General features: G+C 38.7%; 1 protein-coding gene across 1 annotated transcript; it reads right to left on the bottom strand.

Annotated features, from left to right (window-relative positions):
* Positions 1 to 3330: 3330 nt before the first annotated feature.
* Positions 3331 to 15561, bottom strand: LOC140163951 (uncharacterized). The gene is made up of 6 exons (XM_072187251.1): positions 15531 to 15561; positions 13601 to 13819; positions 11256 to 11515; positions 8921 to 9094; positions 6132 to 6297; positions 3331 to 5636 (listed from the first exon to the last, which is right to left on the bottom strand). The coding sequence occupies exons 1-5, from the start codon at positions 15559 to 15561 to the stop codon at positions 6136 to 6138; spliced, it is 846 nt and encodes a 281-aa protein (XP_072043352.1). The 3' UTR covers positions 3331 to 5636; positions 6132 to 6135.
* Positions 15562 to 15636: the final 75 nt, after the last annotated feature.

Genomic DNA, 15636 nt, shown 5'->3' with positions numbered 1-15636 from the left:
AAAAAATGTAGCATACCGTATTTGCGCAGAGGCAATACAGTTGCCAAGTTACCATGGGGCTCCATAAGTCCAAGGTCAATTTGCATGTTGTACAGGGCTGAGAACTTAAAGTTGCACGTTTTCGTAAAAATGCATGCAAACTGTTCCTCAAGTACAAGGGATTCAGGAAAAGAATAGTTTTTACTATCTGCGATGTGAAGTTCAGAAGACAACGCATATAGTGCAAACTCATGTATTTATTTTCTGAAAACTTTGACTTTTGACCCATACACAACAACAAGCAACTGGACCTTAGACCTTTTGTGCCCCATAACTACTTAACTAATGGGGCGTACACGCACATACATTACATTTCTGGGATCCGTGGGACCAAGACTCATAATTTGACATGTTTTAAAGTGCTATTGGAATAAAATTAATTTTTGCCCCATATACGATCCTATGAGGTCATTTGGGGATCTTTTTGAGGGTCACGGTCTCAAAATACTACCTGGTAGACAACTGATTTGACTTCAGCATACCCAAATTAACAAAAATAAACTGGTTGCCAACATCTATGCAAACTTGCCGGTTAGAATAAAACGCGATTTTTCCCATTGTAGAGAATGGGCAGAAGTTTGTGAGGATGGAGCTTACCTGTTTTAATTAACACTGATTGAGCAGAATAAGTGAGCACATCGGTTCACAGGAGTTGTGATTTTCGAGTTCAACTGGCGACGCAATCTTACAACATAGTTTTGGTAAGATATTTTGACCGCTTGTTTCTAACAGGTTAGTGTGCGGTTATTTTTTTTAGAAGAAATCAAGCCAGTGAGGCAGAAAATGGACACCATTCTAAACTTTGCAAACTTTATTAATTTGTCTTTCTGTACTGATAAACATTTACAAAATATCTACATTTCCTTTCTTATCTCAAAAAGGAATATTTTTAAGTTTTCGTAATTTATTATTATTATTATTAATTATTATTATTATTATTATTATTATTATTATTATTATTATTATTATTATTATTATTATTATTATTATAACTACTACTAATAAATTTATTATTATCAAAATAAATATTGGGCTTCCTTAAATCTGCTGACCTCCTTGAACATTTCAATTGTAATTCGGATCAAATGAAAATAAACCCAATTACGAAAAACAAAACCACAAAAAGGATTTTCAGATCTGCCAAGTTGATTGAACATGTCAAGTAAACTATTTTTTGATATAATGACACAGGCAGCAAATACCGTCAAACAGATCAGGATTGATATTTTTAATAATTAATAATATTAACATCATTCCTTCCCTTTCATTACTAAACAGGAACAGTCGACTTACAGGGAATCCTTCCCCTCATTACTGAACAGTTGGGACACAGCAGATCCTTCCCCCTCATTACTAAACAGTCGAGGTACAGTAGAATCCTTCCCCTCGTTACTGAACAGTCGAGGTACAGGGGAATCCTTCCCTTTTATTACTGAATAGTCGAAGTACAGGGAATCCTTCCCTCATTACTGAACAGTCGACGTACAGGGAATCCTTCCCTCATTACTGAACAGTCAAGGCACAGGAGAATCCGTCCCTTTCATTACGGGTGACTGAACAGTCGAGGTACAGAGAAATACTTCCCCCCTCATTGCTGAACAGTCGAGATTACAGGGGAATGTTCCTCCTAACAGTCGAGTACAGGATGACCCCCCTCATTACTGAACAGTCGAGATTACAGGGGAATCCTCCTCCTAACAGTCGAGGTACAGGGAACCCCCTCATTACTGAACAGTCGAGGTACAGGGAAATCCTTCCCTTTTATTACTGAATAGTCGAAGTACAGGAGAATCTTTCCCCTCATTACTGAACAGTCGACGACAGGGGAATCCTTCCCTCTCATTACTGAACAGTCGAGATTACAGTGGAATCCTTCCCTCTCATTACTGAACAGTCGAGGTACAGTGGAATCCTCCCCTTCATTACTGAACAGTCGAGGTACAGGGAATTCTTCCCCTTCATTACAGAACAGTCGAGGTACAGTGGAATTCTTCCCCTTCATTACAGAACAGTCGACGTACAGGGGAATCCTTCCCACTCATTACTGAACAGTCAAGGCACAGGGGAATCCTTACTGGACCGTCGAGGTACAGGGGAATCATTCTTCCTTATTACTGAACAATCGAGGTACAGGGGAATCCTTGAACTACACCATTGTCATCGCTGTGGCATGCTCTTTGAAAACATGGTTATGGGGGCGAAAAGGTCATTCAGACTCCAAATTCGACGTAGAATATTAGTTCAACAAGCATTCGTTTTTTAATCTTATTTTAATCCATCTTTATCGTCTAACGAATGCATCTAATATTCTACGTCTAATAAAAATCTGTATAACGGACTGAATAATTTTGAAGGAACTGAGTGGAGCCTTAATAGACTGGTTCTATTATGGAAATATGTGCTTTAATTTAAGCATCAAGGGATTCAAGCGGCAAGTTCGCGTAAAAGCTGGCAACCAAATTATTTTGGTGAATTCAAGTATTCTGAATTCAAAATGTTTGTAAAAGACCACCAAACCCCAACATGATCATACATGGGGCAATGATTAAACATGCTCCAAATTCCTAAAAAGCATGTCAAATTATTTATCTAGGCCTAAGGATAACAAAAATGTAGCATACCGTATTTGCGCAGAGGCAATACAGTTGCCAAGTTACCATGGGGCTCCATAAGTCCAAGGTCAATTTGCATGTTGTACAGGGCTGAGAACTTAAAGTTGCACGTTTTCGTAAAAATGCATGCAAACTGTTCCTCAAGTACAAGGGATTCAGGAAAAGAATAGTTTTTACTATCTGCGATGTGAAGTTCAGAAGACAACGCATACAGTGCAAACTCATGTATTCATTTTCTGAAAACAACAACAAGCAACTCGACCGTAGACCTTTTGTGCCCCATAACTACTTAACTAATGGGACGTACACGCACATACATTACATTTCTGGGATCCGTGGGACCAAGACTCATAATTTGACATGTTTTAAAGTGTTATTGGAATAAAATTAATTTTTGCCCCGTATACGATCCTATGAGGTCATTTGGGGGGTCTTTTTGTGGGTCACAGTCTCAAAATACTGCTTGGCAGTCAACTGATTCGACTTCAGCATACCCAAATTAACCAAAATAAACTGGTTGCCAACATCTATGCAAACTTGCCGGTTAGAATAAAACGCGATTTTTCCAAAACAGAACCAATTTAGAAAAAACTTGTTTCATTTGAAATGATCTGTAGAGAATGGGCAGAAGTTTGTGAAGGATGGAGCTTACCTGTTTTAATTAACACTGATTGAGCAGAATATGTGAGCACATCGGTTCATAGGAGTTGTGATTTTCGAGTGCAACTGGCGACGCAATCTTATAACATCGTTATTATTTTTATTATTGTTATTATTATTATTACTACTACTAAATTTATTATTATCAAAATAAATATTGGGCTTCCTTAAATCTGCTGACCTCCTTGAACATTATATTGTAATTCGGATCAAATGAGAATAAACCCAATTACGAAAAACAAAACCACAAAAAGGATTTTCAGATCTGTTCCGGCATGTCAAGTTGATTGAACATGTCAAGTAAACCATTTTTTGGTATAATGACACAGGCAGCAAATACCGTCAAACAGATCAGGATTGATATTTTTAATAATTAATAATATTAACATCACAGATTATTATACACTTATAAATAAGAAAATGTCGCTAGACGGGAATTGCCGTCTTTGATATTTTATATACCATGTCTATTTGAACCTATTTGAACTCTCATTCCAGAAAAATACAGTACCAATTTTTTTTTTTTAAAAAAGTATTATCCTGTCTTTCCAAATTAAAGAAAAAGTGCACAATGGCTCCTAGTTTGGGATTTTAGCAGCTGTACTAAATGAAACATAGCCAATACTAATATTTTAGTTGGGACTAACTAAATAAAAGCCAAGGTACAAAGCATGCGTTTTTATCATGTTTTTTTTTGTATGCTGTGACAATTAAGTATAATAAGGGGTACAAAGTCTAATAAGTCTATGCACTCTAAATTTAGCAATAACATTTAACATTCTCTTTTATAACTATGATTAAATATAACTTAAAATAGTAAGATTTAGAGTAATACTCGAGACTTGTGTCAAGCCTGCAAAATTTTTAACTACAATAGAGGCCGTCAGCCTTTTCCGCGGGATCCGCCATCTTGTGGGTACTGCCGTTCTGCATGTCATGCGTTAAGCTGAATTTATACTCAATCGCCGAGCGATTGCGATTAAACGCTTTTGAAAAGCGATGGGCAATCGCCGAATTTTGCGATGCATCGCTCGTCGCTTTTGCATTTATACTTATCACGGCGATAGCGATTGCAGACGACAATTAAAATATTCTAAATGCAACAAAATACATTTTTAAACATCAGTTGCTGTCAATGATTATTGCTTTGAATTAATTCATCACCAAAAATTAATAATCGAGAGAAGTAAATTAATTAGCAAAATAATAGATCCAGATGGTTGTTTATGATTGGTTGACGCATTGAAACGTGTCAAGCGATATCGCAGGGAAGTTGAGATTTCTTCAACTTGCAAAAGCGACGTCGTTTTTGCCTCGGCGATTTGAATCGATTGATCGGCTTGACGCTCTGGAAATGTAAGTAAACATTGAGCATGCGTGAAAATCGCTTTTCTGCAAAAGCGATTGAGTATAAATTCAGCTTTAGACATGTCAAGCGACAACTCGGTGATCTTAGCAACAAAGCACTCCGTACCCACAAGATGGCGGCGTTGACGTCACAATGACTACCTCTATTATAAATAACTTTGCAAAATTGTATGTTTTGGCCCCGGCATTTTCCCAAACAATTTACAAATATAAAAATCTGCCTATCGTAGCTACTCAATTAAAGGGAAAGGATTGGGCTATGTTTCATCTGGCAAAACATGGTAGTATTTTTTAACAAACTGCATTTTACTGGAATCGGGAATAGCCGGTTTCTAACTTTCTATTCTAGAGGTATAATGCATTATATAACCCACGTCTACTAGATTAAACATTATATTACCTCCATGACCCATTATTCAAAATCGCGCACTGTGATTTGTTGAAACGCATCACGTGAAAGACCATTAATTAACAATAGAGTGGCCAGGGCAACGAACTTTATGTTCTTCTCGCATCACACCGAACAGCAAAGCGCGATGCAGTTTTATTAGCGCCGTTACGCATTCTACGCAAAGCATTACGCTTGGTTACGCGTTCTGCAATATCGCTATCACTTACGCTTTGGCTACGCGAAAGCGCTATACCTTGCGATAAACACCTTCAAATATTTGGGCATAAAAGTGATATTTCCTCTTTAAATCGCACTATTTTGTGGTATTACCTCGGCAGTAAAAACGTTTAAATAATGGGTCCGGCTGCGTCTCACTCATTATTTACGTTTTACTGCCTCGGACACATTATTTGCGTGTAAAGGATAATGCATCACCCTTTATTTCTTAATTCTAGGTGATATCTATTATTTATATACAAAGCGGATTATATCCTTCTTTCAGTTGATACTTCAACCACATCAACCGGCTGGCCGCTGGACTGAGACTGGGGTTTGAGAAAACTTTCCTGTGTGTCAGAATAAAAACGAAATAAATTATATGATTTGAAATATTATAATATTGACTCCACACGATAGCGCGATCCGGGGAGGGGGCAATCTCACACATAAGTGCTATCCACATGTGTACCCCCCACACACACACCCACACACCTCCAAATTGGACCATTAATGGCGTAACGCACATCATTTTTATTTGTTACATCATCTGTCAATCAAACTCAGAAACGATTTCTTTACGATGTCGTGATGATTGAGTTTCTGAACGCGGTGGTAAAACAGTGTACCTTATAATTTTGAACCTTAAAAAATTTCTTGTGATTCGTTTTCTCCGATGAAAGCACCAGATGAATTATGAACCTTCCCTTTACGCGCTATTGCCCCTTTTTGTCATTGTGTTTCGCGCTATTAACCTATCAAGGGTCTCAGTCGACAGTGACGTCAGACGCGAACTAGTCTTTTTAATTCTGTCCAGGCTCGTTTTAAAGAGTAAAAACTATTACCTCATTAAGCATTTGGACATCCGCGGACCTGAAAGCGTAATGCGCACACGCCACCCACTCCATCACACAACGCAGGCGGAAGAGTTAGAATCAATGATGAGGCAATTATAGGATCATCGAAGGTAATTTCGACCAAATCGTTCTTGTTGTTATTGCCAGTAATCATCTGAAGGACAGCAAGTTTCAAAGAAAAACGTGAAATATTACTTTCAAGTTGTGAAAGAAATTTTTTAAACAAGTGCCCTAATGCTGGTTTCATACTTTCTGCCGCTTGCCGCTGAGCTGCATGACGCTTCATCATGCCGCTTGTATTTTTCTGCGAGCGGAGCGGCACACCGCTGAGCGGCAGCGGCATGACTCTGAAAGTCACTCTTGCCGCTCAGCACCGCTCCAAAATCGTATTTTGTTCTCATACGTCAGAGCGGCACCGCTCCGAGTTGACTTGAATTAAACTCCCAGCGGTGCTGCCGCGGCGGCAAAGCGATGGAGTGATCGATATATCGGCTTGCCGCTGGTCACCGCTAGCGTTTTTGGTGAGATTGCGCAGTGAAGTAAAATCATCTTCAGAGCGGCATAGCGGCAAGCGGCAGGAAAGTATGAAACCAGCATAACCATGATAACGGCATGATGACAAGCATTCTGAGTTGGCGAATGCGCCATAAGTTACGAATGTGATAATTAACAGTATTCTTGTCAACTGACATATTCAGGGAGCCATTTATTAACTCGGTATCATGCAGTGCGTTTGGTAGCACTGATAAAAAAAAACTCAGTTTTGTTCCAATTTAACTGGAGTTTAGTGTGACCCATCCAAATGTTGATATCAGAAATGCACGAATATAACTTTGCAAGGGCACGATCACGATCACCAGAGATTTCGGGGTCAAACTCGAGCTCGCAATACTATTTATTAGTTACCCCCTGTTTGTTCATGCAATACATAAAATATCACTGGTTAGAGATCGTAACCCCGGGGGTCGTATCACACGAGGCCGCGGGCTGAGTGCGATACCGCTTCAAACCATTGATATTTTTCGTATTGCATGAACAGACAGGGTAGCGAATTTATCATTCAGTAGCAGAATAGCCGACTGCAGATCCGCCGGATAACGCTTTTTCAATGGGAAAGGAACTTTGCTGCTTGGATGTCACGACGAGGTTAGCATTTATTCCGTATTAAAAAGCGTGTTTGGACGGATCTGCACTCGACCAGTACATATATAAATAACAACAAAATCCTTTAATTGTTTTCAGTCATGCGACTACCGCCAGGGCCATGTAATACAGAGATTGCCGTCTCTTCCGCGGCCCTGATTTGGTAAAATGATCTACCTTGAAATTCGCTGTTTCAAGAAAAAGTGCTTTAAAGTTTGAATACTCGACTTTTTTCTGTTTTCATCAAATAAATTAATAATCACATTTAATATCGTAGAAAATATAAAATCCTATTTGCACAAATTTCGCTAATTCGGTTGAGAAATTTTGAAATAACAACATTTGATTAAAAGCCCATCAAACGCAAAGCAAAAATAAATCGCATAGCAAGGATCAACCAGAGTCTAATTCCAGAGGAATGGCAGTCCTCCCTTATAAAGAAGGCCTCTCCCAGCGCGTGAGGCGGGTCTTTAAGAAGCACGGCATTAACACCGCCTTCAAACCTCACCAAACACTGAGAAATATTTTAGTCCACTCAAATATCTGACTGCATATATGAGATTCCATGCCTCAATTGCGACAAACCATACATTGGAGAAACCTCTAGACTTTTTGGAACTAGACTCAAAGAACATAAAACCGAAGCAGAAAAAGCTTCAAAGAAAGCATATACCAGATCTCAAAGACAGGCATCCATTACAGGGGTGGCCAACAAGTCCGCAATAACAGATCATGTCGCAGATGACAATCATGTAATTGGGTGGGAAGAATCACAAATCAGAGACAGAGAACAGAACACAAAGAGGAGCCATACAAAGGAAGCCATCTGGATAAGAAAGAGGGGGCCAAAACACTCAACAGAGACGAGGAGAACTTCTTTATACCGCATATCTACGACCAACTCCTAACAGCGCCACCAGCGTCAAGGTGCAGGAATTGGTCAGTCAAATTGAGAAAGTGCTAAGTCTTAGCACGAAACTGTCATCGAGGTACGCAACATCAACCCAAAATATTGGATTTGTTCACAAGAATCTTTCAATTATCTGTTTTATTGACAATCCTGATGAACTTATTTTCGGATCCTGTGTCTATATTAACATGTATTTAATAGAATGAACTTTTAATAGCTGAAACTTTTTACAGATTTACTAGTTTGTTATAAAAGAGAAAAAAAAAGATGTTCGTGCACATCAAATTTGAAGTTTTAAGCTGTAATCTATGTAAAGCGCAGCAATCAGTTGAGCAATGTGTTCACAAACTTGAATCCTTGGAATCAGTCCACTTGGAGTTATAGCGATGGTACTATTGTGGAGTCATCCATGAGTGAGTGAATATTGAAAGTAACATAGTGTCATCATTGCCAAAGAATTTAAATTGCCGTGGAATTACAAAGTTGGAACTGGATTTCAGTGGGTCGGCCGGAACATTGAATGCAACAGAAATTTGTAATCAACAACGAGAAGAAGACTGCCGGATAAGTAACCTTAATCAAATCAAATTAACTTAAACAAACAGTGTGTTTTGTTGTACATTATGAAGTGAATTCGGGTAAAACGTCATTTGGTCTTGAATCATTGCGACTAGCTCGTAATAAATATACGTGATTTGTTTTGAGAGGAAATGCATCACCTTACCATGTTACCGTTAACAACCGCAGCAGTGTATGCACCGCCTAGCTCGCCAATTATCTGCAGCTCAGGAGTAAAACAGCAATCAGGTGTCACAAATGGTACCAGACCATTATACCATATCATATCTGAACCCTGTATGGCAATACCAGTCACTGAAACAACTTCGGTGAAGATCACCTGTTCAAAGGGAAGATACAAAACAAGAATCGATAGCATGATGAAAATCGAACGAGCTAAAATGCACTACAACTTATCTAAAGGCTAGTATTTAGTCCGATGTTTTTCCATGCGATTTTCCTTTGCGATGAACACTGCGCTTTCTCCTGACTGCCATTTAGAGAATAAACGATAGGAATTTTTATTTTGCCTATCCTCTACCGTGTGATAGACGACAGGCAGGTCCAATATTTTGAGTAGTGGATGCCGGCGCAGCCGGTATCCACTACGATAAAAATATTGGACCTGCCTGTCGTCTATCATAGGTAGAGGATAGGCAAAATAAAAATTCCTATCGTTTATTCTCATTCTTAGTCAGTTAAATATTATTTTAATAACTGTAAACAATTTTTTAAAGCAAAAACTAAGTTACCGTCATAAAAACTCCCTCATTATAAAATGAACGAAACTTGTTTACAACTTTACGTATTCTGTTGCGCGTACTGCTAGCGCGTTCGCGTATTCCGCACTAATCTACGCATCCAGCGCGATACATACGCGCACCTCTACACGCGTGTTACGGATTATCAAGACGCATGATGACGTGGGGTCGTCTACGGCCTGATAGACGGCACCCAAAATCATGCGATTGTCCAATCAGAAATGTGTCTACGAACTAGACCACTCCCACTGACTAAGAATATCCGTTCTATGTGCAATCAATTGGCTCGACGCTCTCAAAACTATAAACACTGAGCATGCGCGAGAACTACAAAAGCGATACAGTTCAATTGCTAGCAACAATTGAATTGACCCTTCTTAGATTCTGTTTCCCATTCATTAACAGACTGTTATCCTTTCAGGACTATACCCTGATGAGCTCGTAATAGGCGGGACTCATAATATCGTGGATTAATCAATGGCGTACACACAGCTGGACGCAACACCTACGCGAACTGCGCTTTGCGTGTTGCGTGACTGACGCGCGCTTTTTAAAATTTTACGCGAGCGTAAGTTTGGATTTGATTGCCTCTCGCATGTGATGTGCCCAGAGAATTTTAATTTGATTATTTGTCTTTGTTTACAATTTAGAGTTATTCCATGTGCGATGGGACACCCCGTTTTGCAAGAATTGATCTGTAATAATATTTGGGAAACCACTTTGTGATGTAATCACTGTAAACAAAGTCAGGACTAATTATGGATTTGGGTATTCCCCTAAAAAGTGAAGTGGATATGACATCATCTTGGGAAACCCCGGGAAATGATGTAATGATAAAGTGTAATTTTATAAATTAAACTTGGGAATTCCCAGATTGCTCAAATGCATTGCCTAATGCTAATTGGAAATTCCCATTTCTAGAATAAGCTGAACGTGACAAAATGGTCTATTAATAGATTGTGGGTTTTTTTACGAGTGTAAAAGATGGAAGCAATTTAGTTTGCACTTGGGCAGAATATGAAGAGAGATTGAATGCACCCTATAATGTGTTGGTTGTCGTTGTGCTTCAAACGGAGGTACATTTGAACCAGTTTGCATAGCCTTTTCATGTGCTATTATAATACTTCTTTGTTGAATTGCTGGAGCCTGGTTTATAAAACAACACATCTGTCAATAAATTGGATCAGTGCAGAAAGAAGCCTGTTTCCTGAAGAAAGAGAGTGATTGATGAAAGAAGCATCATTTTGGAGATCGTCATCTGTGCAAGGAGTTGAGTATTTGGAGAAAGTAGCACCATCTCTGTGCGAGGATTTTATAGGCAAAGAAGGGTATATACATGCATGTGTACAGTCAACTTCGCTGAACAGTGACTTTTCGCAGGACATCATTATCATCATTATTATTGTGAGGTACTCTGAATAAACCCTGGGAAACTACCTTATAAGCAATAAGAGTTTGTTTATTAGGACATTTCTGGGGGAAATCACTTTGGTTGTAATAACATATGTTAGGACTGTTATGTCGAGGGGAATATTCCCTGATATCAGTATGTTGCAATAATGAAATCGGCAATTTATATACTATTATAACATTGGGAAAATGCTGGTTGCTTTCTATATATAAAGGAATGTTAACAAGAATTTGAGGCAATGATTTTGGTTTGTTTCTTTGTTTCGTTGATGTTTTGGTTTTTTTTTTTTTTTTTGGTTAATCTATATTTAGGTGAATGAGCCTACTTACCTGGATTAATGGAGTCGTATCAGTGTCAAAATTAGGAGCCCATGCTGGTGGATATTTGTTGGGTCCGACAGGGGCATTAATGTTATTTGCATCTCCCGCTATGAATGTGATATCCATTGGACCGTTAAAAAATCCGCTATACCAATAAGGGCCATAGTAGTTACCATTATAAGGATAGAAATAGCTATTCCACTCTCTGATTTGAAGCTCGGAGGAGGCAACAAATTGGTTATCCGCTACTACGTAATCTATGAACCCCGCTGTGAATAACAGTAATAATATGAATATGTTACATGGTGCCCAAGAAAAGGCAAAACATTATTTCACGTACTGTAGTCATTTGTAGTTGAATTTTTGTGTATTAATTAAAACATTAAGATCTGATTTGCCCGGGGCTGATTTTTACATTAAGAATTACGTTAGTGACCACATAGTAGTCTAACGTAGAAAACTGGTTTTAAGTTAAGGCAACGGTAAAAACTGTTCTACGGGTGGATGAACTTTCATGTAGGGTCGGTCGGTCGTGTTTTGTTTTTGTTTTAGCAAATGACTCTAAAATCCCCAAAAATCTGTAAATAAATTGCAAATTCTTTGCAATTTTTACTATTGGCATTTTGGAATCGGAAAAGAAGTTTAACTGATTTTTTCTAAGCGAAATTGCCACAAGACGAGTTTTAGGAAGTAGTGAAATTTTGACACAATGCATCACAAGTTGAATTCAATGGCGTAAAGACCCGCCATATTGGCAGCATATAAAGGGGGCACACCACTAAATCAATGCGCCATTTGTGCAACCCTACTGAGTTCCGGTAAAATACAGAAAGTTTTTGAGGTATTATGGGCTGCTCTTTGGACTAGCAATCAGAAAGAGTAGCGAATTATAGATTAAATAAAAGTGTAAAGCCTGTGCATGAATTTGAATCACTAAAAAAGTCGCATTTTTATAATTATCGAGAAAATAGGTCCGCGTATTAAAAAATGGGCAGAAAAAGGTTTGCAGTCATGAGAGCATGTCAAAAACAGTGAGGGTGCTGTTTAGTGGCTCCTACCGGGAAGACGAGGTGGAAGACTACCCATACATTGAAACATATGTCATGTTAAAATTTCATCGATTTGCAATCGGCTGGTTATCATTAAATTTCTCAAAAAGCGCCGAAAAGGCCTCAAAACGAGCAAAGAAAACTAGTGTTTCTACACGTATTTCAATGGGGCGATTATTTAGTGGTGTGCGCCCTGAACTGTCACCTAAATACCATATTTTTTCAAATTCATTTCCATTCAGTTTATTTTAATTTAGTTTTCAGTTATATTAATCATACGTTGTCAAATTGTGTAGGAGAGTAAAATACCACAACCAATAAATAGATAATAAGAAATCCAAAAATTACAAAGAACAGGCAACCCATAACAGTGATAGGGGAAGATCAGTAACCAGTAACACTATGTAACGCAATTCATCGGGAACAGTAGAGTATAGTCAGTAGATTAAGATTTTAGTATCTGTTGCAGAAAGTTTACTTACGTGTGTACGTTTCAACAACACCTGTTGTCTTTATCAACACTTGACGAGTAGTAACAGCTATTGGTAACAGACGCTAGAAGTAGTTCCAGCGTTGATCTTGGAGTTGCCAGTTGGTTTTCCTCCAAGGGATTGGGGGAAAACTGACTGGCAACTTGCGCCTAGCTCGGTTCACCTCTCCGGTTCAACAACCGCTCTATTTTTTAACTGCAATTTTGGCTATATTTTAAATAGTCTAAATAGCCCTTTGAAAATTTTATAATTCCGTTATTTTGTTGTGTTCAAATTAAGTTTTGGGGCTTCACACTCCTTTAATTAGTTAACTTACAGTAGCCTTTACACGTGGGTTCTGCAAGTTGGAAAATGTTATTTACCCAAGGGTTCCTGTAAATATTTAGACCCTATGATCAAAATAAAATAATAAATTGTGCCCCTGGTGCCAAGATATCATTTGCCTTTGGGATCTGTAAATGTTTTTACTAATGGGTCCATGTAAATGTTAAAATACATTTAGGCCCAAGAACAAAATTGACATTATGTTAACAGTCTTCGGACAACTCATGAGCTTATATTATTTGGCCACGCGAATATGCTCGTAAGGCAAATGAACCCAATGTCAATATCTTTTTTCGTATCTGTCGCGATTGGCGTTATTTTTCTTCAGTATAAGGGAGACCGACACCCCAGATAACAAGGGGGTCATCCATCTCTGAGCCAACTAGTCCACTCTGTGTCAACGGACATCACGAGGAAAGTGACATAATTACAAACGTATAACATCAGTGAAAAGAAGAGTAAATAAAATTTAAGGTCGGGTCATACTTACGATCATCGTCCTCAATAGTGACGCTCACAGTGTTAAGGGCTCCAGCAGAGATCCCAGTAATTGTCACTTGAAATGTTTCAGAGCATTCAGCATCGTTATTATCAAGAATCGGAATGTTAATATTGACTGGACTTCCAGCTAACGTAACTGTAACTTCGACACCATCTTGAGTGGTGTAATCGGTATCTTCCGTTGTTGATATATCAATAGTTTGAATTGCTGCAAAGTATTAATAATGTTGTAATATAATCGAGCATAGGAATGGAACATTTGGACAATTGATTTTGGAATACAATTAAAGGCTTTGGTTGTCCACGGACGGGGAGGGTGCAGGACCATAGGGTATGATTACCCGGACAGCGCAGCTCCAAAAGACCCCTGTATTTTACCAAACCAGAGCACATAAAGCGGCAAGCGGCTTGGCGGTTTGAATTCCGTTTCACATCTCCGAAATGTCATATTTGAAGATAGGTGGGAAGACCTTGTCTTCAAGATTTTGTGGTTAAAACCAATGAATCTTCTCTTGCGCTTGTTCCTCGTAGAAGAAGAATTAGTGCGCCTGGTAAATATAGTCACACTGTTAAATAAAACTTTAAAAACGGCAATCTGCGGGCACCTTTATAGCTGTTGCCAACTTCCGTTTCCTTTAATGAGCTCCCGTTTGGTCTTTATATGCAAAAATGTAATAAAAATTTGTGATTACTTGAAAAATCTGCGTTGGATCACAGATTTTTCACGGATTTTTCAACCGTTCACAGATTTCTGTCTCCTAGTGTATGACACCCCTTCCCAATATGCTTATAAATTCTCGCGATTCACAATACAATGCGCCGTCAACGGTTGCTCTTGCTAGTCCAAAGTTTGACCTTTAGGGTCGACATCGCCTTCCTAGCCACCGTTGGGTTTTTACGCGAGTGTGATAATAATAATGCTGAAAACAGCTTCACAGGGGATTCCGTGTGATCAATAGATCGAAAATGGATATACTACAATTATCAAATTGTATTTCTGTTAGTGTACATTCGCGTGAACGTAATTATATTGACATTTACACACACAATGACATGTCCCCGTGTTGAATTCGTATTACGCGGGCTTTGGATGTCGACATTTTCCCATGATACACTGCGTATTTCGGCCCTTTCCCCAGCTACCGCTGGAGGCGCATCGTATTGTGAATCGACCGAATTCAGACGGATCAAAAATCGTATCCGAGAATCGAACTATCAAAAATTGAATGACAATCACATGAAAATAACACTTATATTGTTTCGAATTGAAACATATAAATTGCAGAGGACATTGTGTCATTTCCTGGACAGTATCAAAATGTCTGTGTATGACGTAATGGGTCATATGTCTGATTTTCACCAAAGAAGAAATATTGAATGCGTATATCAATACAGGGTTACTTGGGTACATTTGGCGTTTTTCTTTTTTGACAGTCGTGTATACTGCCAAGATGCCGTTTAATACCCGTTAAAATCACAATGTATAAAAACATGTTTGTATGCCAATGCCAATCACCTATTTCTCTGAAAATCTAAGGTGCACAAGCCGGCTGGGACCGAGACTATGTAACTTAACGTGCGCTCCTTTACTTTTTCGGTACAAATACTATGATTCTTTGCGTTTGGGGCCCTATATTCGTAATGTCGATGCATCGATAGCAAACATCGTTAATAAGAAAAACTATACACAACGCCTTCCTCCGCCGCAGTGTGTAGTAATGATCGGTGTGGCAACACCAGGGGTCCAAACACAAAGACTCAATTGATTCGCCAAACATGTCCATTGGTAACTGCTGAACAGTTTGACGTCACTACTCATCCCATCTTTAAATTCGTCATGCAGCTTCGGAATAAGCGACGTCACGACAATTGTATCCAATGCGAGACTACTAATCTATATGCAATCGCAAACGTTTTACTTAATGGTAAACTGGCAAAGTAAGCTATCATGCGCTTGATAGTAATGATATCCGAGTTAAACACGAATAAGTTTGAACCCTAGTTAACATTCATTTCAATTGAAGC

Source organism: Amphiura filiformis, chromosome 1 (assembly GCF_039555335.1).
Source record: "Amphiura filiformis chromosome 1, Afil_fr2py, whole genome shotgun sequence".
NCBI lineage: Eukaryota > Metazoa > Echinodermata > Ophiuroidea > Amphilepidida > Amphiuridae > Amphiura > Amphiura filiformis.
Note: the sequence above shows the minus strand (reverse complement) of the source record. Positions and strands in the feature narration are given on the sequence as shown.